Source organism: Volvox carteri, assembly GCF_000143455.1.
Source record: "Volvox carteri f. nagariensis unplaced genomic scaffold VOLCAscaffold_22, whole genome shotgun sequence".
NCBI lineage: Eukaryota > Viridiplantae > Chlorophyta > Chlorophyceae > Chlamydomonadales > Volvocaceae > Volvox > Volvox carteri.
In genome coordinates, this window is record NW_003307565.1 from 891,794 (window position 1) to 898,339 (window position 6,546).

A 6,546-nucleotide genomic window follows, 5' to 3' on the forward strand; every position below is an offset into this window, starting at 1 on the left:
GTGTGTTGTTGGGGAGGGAGAGAAGGGGGGTGAGGGGGGAAGGAAGGAAAACGAAAACGGAAACGTTTGGGTTTTGATAAGCGGTGCACGCGCACCTCTCCTTCCCTCCCTCCCCCTCCCCCTCCCTCGTGAGAAAGTCGACCTGAGCGCTCTCGTCACTCGTTTGGCTTGTTTCGACACGGGATGCCGCAGCAGTCGGTGCCACCGCGGGCGAAATCCCAGAGCAGTGTGCTACGTGTAGTGTATGTATGTACGTACGTATCAACGCAGCTGCATACGTAAGCTCGTACAAGGCCCTTGGATATCATTCGTCTTTTTGCTCGTCCCGCCTTCGTCCCTCACGCACCCACCCGTCGCACGCCTTGGCAGTACTAGTGCTTGAACAAAGGGTGGGTGTCAGTTAGTAGCGAGCTGCCAATGGCTCTCGGCCCCTCAACAGCCCATTTCCACTCTTCCTCCCTGGAGTGGCCCATCGCTCTTTCTCTCTTCCTCTCTTTCTTCCCTCTCTCTCTCTCTCTCTCTCTCGCGCGCGCGCGCGCGCGCGCGCGTCTATGCCTCTATTGCTCTATGCCTTTATCCCGGCCGCGTGCCGCCGCCGCCGCCGCAGCCTCCTCCTCGTCGTGGCGGCAAGTGAAAGCAAGAAGACAAAAAGACATAGACCCGAAGGCAATAAGAGAGCCCGCAAGCTTTGGGGCAACGTCTCAGGATGTTTTTGCATAAATGTGTGTGTGTAGTCAAATGCAATCCCCAGGCATCAAAGCACACACACTACAAAAAGCAAGATAGAGCCTGCCTGCCTGAGTTTGGGGTTTGGGGTGCCGCCCTCCGGAAACGCATTGCTCTTGCTCGCCCGTTACGACCCACCACCGCCAGCTGTGATTTATCGCACAATAAAAGAAATAATCCGCGACCACATTTTTCAATTAGTTAATTGAAGTCAGACGACTCCAAAGCCTAAATCAACATGACCTGACCGCACAGAAAAAGAGATAATGTGGGACAGACAAGATATCGTACGGAGGGTAGTACGGAAGCAGGACATTCCTAAGCAAAAAGTATGATGATGTAAAGTTCATGTAGGAAGACATTTGACACGTCGTTTTATTACAGTTACACAAAAAAAACAAGAACGCATGGGCGTGCTCTCGGTTGACGGACACCTTCGGGCCAACTGCAACTGCAATAGCGAGGTAAAGGGGCGGTAAAGAGCGACGATAACAAAAGCACCATGGGAGATCTAAACAGCGGCGCATAACTGCATCCGTACATACATACATACAAACGTACGCATACGCCAGCCAACAAGCCAAGCACCCACACGAACATATAATATAATTTACTTATACAATACATACCCTTACATGAATACAAACATACATACGCACGACAGAAAAAACAAACACAGAGACGCGGTTGGAAATTTCCACACAAAAACACGTTTCGCAAAGATGTGTGTGACTCCTGTGCCCTTAACAGTTAGCTGTGGAAAATCTTTTTGGACACTGCCATCTCACCAAAAGTCAGTGGAGAAATCTTCAGGAGGGCGGTAGCCCACACCGCCGCCGCCCCACACTGCCCCCCACCGAACCTTCGAGAGGTGGGAGCCATCCCCGGCAACTCCACCCTCACTCAGCACGGACCCCCAGCGGGGCATATCCCCCCCCCCGGGGCCCGTGCCCTCCCGAAAGATCCCAATCCATCAGGCCCCGGGGGTCCTTTCGCCCGGATCGCACAATCCACTCCCCCCTCGCTCTCCGACCCGCCGGCCTCTGTCCGCCTCTGTCCCCCTCTGTGCTGACATACATACCGATGTACGCCTTTTCCCTCTGTCTTTCCCCTCTGCCTCCCCTCCGCATGTTCCTGCCTGCCTGCCCGCCTGCCGACCTAATGTGCCCACACAGAGAACTGGCCAGCGGCGTCCTGCGACCGGAGCCTAAATAAGCCATCGACAAAACGTCCATTAAAGCAGGAAAATTAAAAAAAATCCTGTTTTGGATATCAGGCGAAAATGCGAATGGGCAGCTCCACGCCGGCTGTCGCCAGCACGTGCCACACCATATCCAGCTGGGCCTCCCAAGGTAATTCCGTGTACGACATCGCCGTGCTGATTGCCTGTCGTACATTCAGATCCCATTTGCCATGTTGCTGTACGTGGTTGTAATAACTCTCCCGCAGGTGGAACCAGTCGTGGTCTAGCTCCAGAACCACCAGATCGTCCAGCTGCAACAATAGGTCTCGGTTTCGGAGCGGCGGCGGTGCCGCCGCCACCGCTGCTGCCGCCGCCACCGGGCTGATGCCAGAGCCCCTGCTGCCTGCACAAACGGCAGCCGCTGCCGCGGCGGCCGCGGCTTCGGCGGCGGCCGCTGCCACGACATCCGGCGCCGCCGCGACGGCGGCGGCGTCAGCTTCAAGCGCCGCCGCTGCGGCCTCCGCCGCCACACGTTCCTCCGGACTCAAGCAATCCTCCTCATTGCACTCATTTTTATCGCTCTCATTACTGTAGAAGGGCCTTATCTTTCCAAAACCTCCATGATGATGATCAACAGCATCGTTATGGTGGTTGTAACGTTGGTTGTACGGCAGGTCCTCCTGGTCGCTGCTTCCGACGTTAGCAGCAGCAGCGGCAACGGTGGAGGCTTGCCGTACCTTACCGGCGGCCGCTGCGCAGCCCTGTGCCGCCGCCGCCGTCGCGCCGTCGAGTCGCATCCTTCCGACGGCATCCCTGCCTTCAGCGCAGCTCTGGTTCGCAGCCTCCGCCGCCGCGGCGGCGGCGGCGGCGGCCGCGTCCACCATTGCAACGGCCGCCGCCGTCGCCGCGGCAGCAGCCGCGGCCGTGGGCGCTGCACCGGCTGCGCGCATCTGGGCGCGTGATGCCTCCGCCGCCGCCGCCGCGGCGGCGGCAGCACGCGCCGCGGAGCGCGCGGCTCGAAAGCCCTGCTGCGCTGCCGTCACGTCAGCCTCTGGCCACCCCGTCAGAGCGTACTGCAGTACGGCAATCTCGCCTGGCGCCCGACGGCTGGCACCCAGATGTGCGAGGCTGAGCCCCACCCGGCGACCGCGGGCGTCGGTGAAGACCTGTGCGCACACACAAAAGTCAATCCCCACACACATACACACACATAATTTGTCCTCTTATGAAAAGCTCTGGCTCAGTAAGTGCTAGTGATTATTGAAAAACTGTTCTTTTGTGTAAGAGGTTATATCGCATTTCAAAATATGTATGAAAGTGTATGTGTGTAGTACGGATAACAACAAAGAAGCTGCTGCTGCCTAAGTTGTGCACTGTACTGCACGACCTGAGGCAGGGAGAGAGAAATTGTGTGCAGCAAGCTGTATGTCGTACACTCACCATGTCCACCGCAGCACTGTACGGCAGCGCTACGGCGTTCAGCAGCATTTGCTGCGGCCGCTCCAATGCCATCGCTCCTGCGCGAGCGCCGGCGACGACGCCAACCTGTACGGCAGCGTCCGTATTGCTGCTGGCGGCCGCCGCCGTCTCCGTTGCCGCCGCAGCCGCCTCCGGCACGGACAGTGCCGCCAGCAGCGTCGCATCTGGCGCCTGGGCCTTGATAGATCGGTACAACAACTCCAAAGTACGGAAATGCAGCGTCGAATACGACTGTACGACACGCACCACGTGTATGAAATAGGGCCAACGACCACGGTAAAGGAGAGGTTATTGTACGGCCATATCCCGCAGCTATCCAGAAGGGGACACGTCAAATGATTTTTAACCCAGAAAGGGTCGTACACTCCAACTGCCGTACGGCCAACTCGGATGAATCAATAATCGCTGCGAAGTACTACAGCACCCCGTGCTAGACCCACCCTCTCACCAAACTAACCAATTCATTTACATAACATCCGTATGCTCGTACATATACACATTCGTACCTTCAGATGGATCCGGAGGCGTCTCCGCTGTACGACAGTCCCGCCGCCCTCCTGGAGACCTCCTTTCGCTTCCCCAGCCGCGCCGCCAGCTGCCCCCTGTACGGCCTTCCTCGTGCCCCCGTCCGTCACCACCTTCCACTCCCCGTCTGGCGGGTCGCGAAAGGCCGCTACTGCCGCCAGCTGCTGCTGCTGCTGTGACGGCGACGGCACCTCACGGGGTTTCAGTGGGGGCGGCGGCGGCGGCGGCGGCAGCTCCACAAGACGTCCCAGCTCGGGCCAAGTGCTAAGCAGAAGTGCCGTACGCTGTACGGCAGATGTACACGACAGAAAGCCGAGGGACCTCATCCGCATGATAGGGTACATATCAGAGTCCGTATGTATGTATATATATGTATGTATGTATGTACGTATGTATGTACGTGTTTCTGTTTCGACTTAAGTTTCTTCCTGAAATCTCACACACTACCCCACGCCTCACCACGGGGGGAGTAATACACACTGATGACATGTGGCCCCGGGGGCAGGGTTCCCCCGGTGTGTTGCGGGCCATCAGTGCACCCGCATGCATAGCGGCGGCGGGGGGGAACGCGGGGTAGCTGTGTGTGCAGTACCAGTAATGGTACGAGCTGTAATGGTGACGAGCATGGGCAGGACGAGACATGCCTTACAAGATCCCACCGGACCTGGACCACCCCTGAGATGTGACAACACGACAACAACAACAACAACAATAACAACAGCACGGATTCCCCCGCTAGCAGCTAGCTGCTAGCTGCGTCGCAAAAAGTAACCAAGGTCACAGAACCAAACGCCACCACAACACACAACCTTAAAACGATAGCGCCCCCACACACACCCCATACACCCTCCCCTCAACCCCCTCCCCTCAACCCCCTCCCCATTCGAAGCACAACGTACCTGCTCCGGATCCCCCAACACAGTCCGCCATTCAGAATCACTTGAAGGAACCAAGTCCCAGCCGGGAATCGAACCCGAGCCAGGACTGGAGCCAAGGCCATGGACGCCGTTGCCGCCACCGCTGCCAGCGCTGGGACTGATGGCGGCGGCGGCGGCGGCGGCGGCGGCGGCACCAACACCGCCACGGCCGGCGGCGGCGGCGGCCACTTCCGCCGGTCGGGAGGACGAGGAGACCTCCCTGGACAATTCCAAGAATTCCTGCCGTACAACAGATGGAGTTGGCAATTTGTACGGCAAGCACAAAAATAAAAGACGAGAAAGCGGAAGCGGAAAGGGTTTAGAGCCACCCCCGAACCTTAAACACCCGAGACACGCACACACATACATACGCACACACAGGTTTTATCGCTACGCCACAGGGCACGTGCACGAGGCCGGCCTACGCTGGGCGGCACCACCACGTGTGACGTACGATATCCTGTACGATAACCGTACACATGCGCATACAGGCAGCTTTTATCAGACACACAACAATCAAGAATCTACGACTTGATTACACGGAGCGCTTTTACTGGGGGGCTTCATTCCCCCGCGGCCGCGAGGCGCACCTGCAGTGCTTCCACGGCGGCGCTCCCGGGTGCGGCGGCCGCCGCCGCCGCCGCCGAGTCAGCCGTTGACGGGAACCCCCCGGCGGCCGCATCGCCGCAACTGCCCTGACGTTGCTGCCCGCGACTTTGCCGCTGCTGCTGCTGCCGCGGCGGCGGCGGCGGCGGCGTCGCCGACGGCCACAAAGGTAAAGCGCTGGAGCAGTCCGCTGACGCCTGAGATCCAGATCCGACCGACCCAGATCGATCCAATCCGGATCCAGGTGTTCTTGATGTTGATGATGATGATAATGATGATCCCGAGAGGGCCGCTTCCAGAAGGGCCAATGCCGAGTCGAGCTCCGCCAGCGCCGCCGCCGACCGCTCGTTCGCCAGCGCACGATCACGCAGCAGTACCAATGTGTGTACGGCAAGCTGCCATGTGCCGTACAGCTCCCCCGGCCGTGCAGCGCGCAACGCGGCGAGCGACCTGTCGCGGTTCTGCAGTTGGCGCGACAGGATGCGCGCCAACTGGGTCATGGGATCCGGGGGACTGGAGGCCGGCGGCGGCGGCGGCGGCGGCCAGGTAGCTGCTGCGGCGATACCAGCGTCACTGCTGCTGCTGCTGCTGCCTCGTCCGTCGAGCTCCAGGGGCTGTAGCAGTGGCCCGGCGCCGGGCAGCTGTAGCCGCAATAAGGCCCACATAACACGCACGGTGTCCAAAGGATTGTGTGAGCGAGATCCTACGCGCAGGTAGCGGGCTAGTAGAGCAGCGGGTACGGCAGGTGTACTGCAGGAGGCGACGGCAGCGTCAACCCGTGGCGGCCGGTCGGCGGCCGCCGTCGCCGCTGCTGCAGTACCTGCTGTCGTCGCGACGGCGGGGTGTGGCGGCGGCTGCGCCGTCGCCAGCAGCAGCAGCAACGCCGCCGCAGCGGTAGCGGGCACGCCCGCCAGCGCGCCCACGTCAACGGCGTCCGCAGCGCGAGCCATGTCGTACAGACGTGTGAGTTGTCGTCCGGCCAAGGGCACCCCCTCCAGGCGCATAGCTGCTGGCGCTGCAGCCGCAGCCGATGGTGGCGGCGGCGGCGGCGGTCCCGCCAGGCTGTAGCACCCGGGGTGGCCACAGGCGTGTGCCAGCCGCAGTAGCGCC

At 60.2% G+C, this 6,546-nt stretch overlaps 2 protein-coding genes across 2 annotated transcripts in view; one reads left to right on the forward strand and one right to left on the reverse strand.

Annotated features, from left to right (window-relative positions):
- VOLCADRAFT_105007 (uncharacterized protein) overlaps window positions 1–634 on the forward strand; it is a gene marked incomplete at its 3' end in the record, with an annotated part of 12,818 nt that extends 12,184 nt beyond the window's left edge. The window contains exons 13-14 of the mRNA XM_002951116.1: window positions 193–389; window positions 608–634. Coding sequence (XP_002951162.1) covers window positions 193–389; window positions 608–634 — 224 coding nt within the window. The remainder of the gene's footprint in view (window positions 1–192; window positions 390–607) is intronic.
- A 1,364-nt stretch (window positions 635–1,998) lies between these two features.
- The window catches only part of VOLCADRAFT_91703 (uncharacterized protein), a gene marked incomplete at both ends in the record, with an annotated part of 5,795 nt that continues 1,247 nt past the window's right edge, over window positions 1,999–6,546 (reverse strand). Inside the window, 7 exons of the mRNA XM_002951200.1 lie at window positions 1,999–3,075; window positions 3,350–3,619; window positions 3,895–4,197; window positions 4,373–4,520; window positions 4,578–4,588; window positions 4,813–5,070; window positions 5,421–6,451. Coding sequence (XP_002951246.1) covers window positions 1,999–3,075; window positions 3,350–3,619; window positions 3,895–4,197; window positions 4,373–4,520; window positions 4,578–4,588; window positions 4,813–5,070; window positions 5,421–6,451 — 3,098 coding nt within the window. The remainder of the gene's footprint in view (window positions 3,076–3,349; window positions 3,620–3,894; window positions 4,198–4,372; window positions 4,521–4,577; window positions 4,589–4,812; window positions 5,071–5,420; window positions 6,452–6,546) is intronic.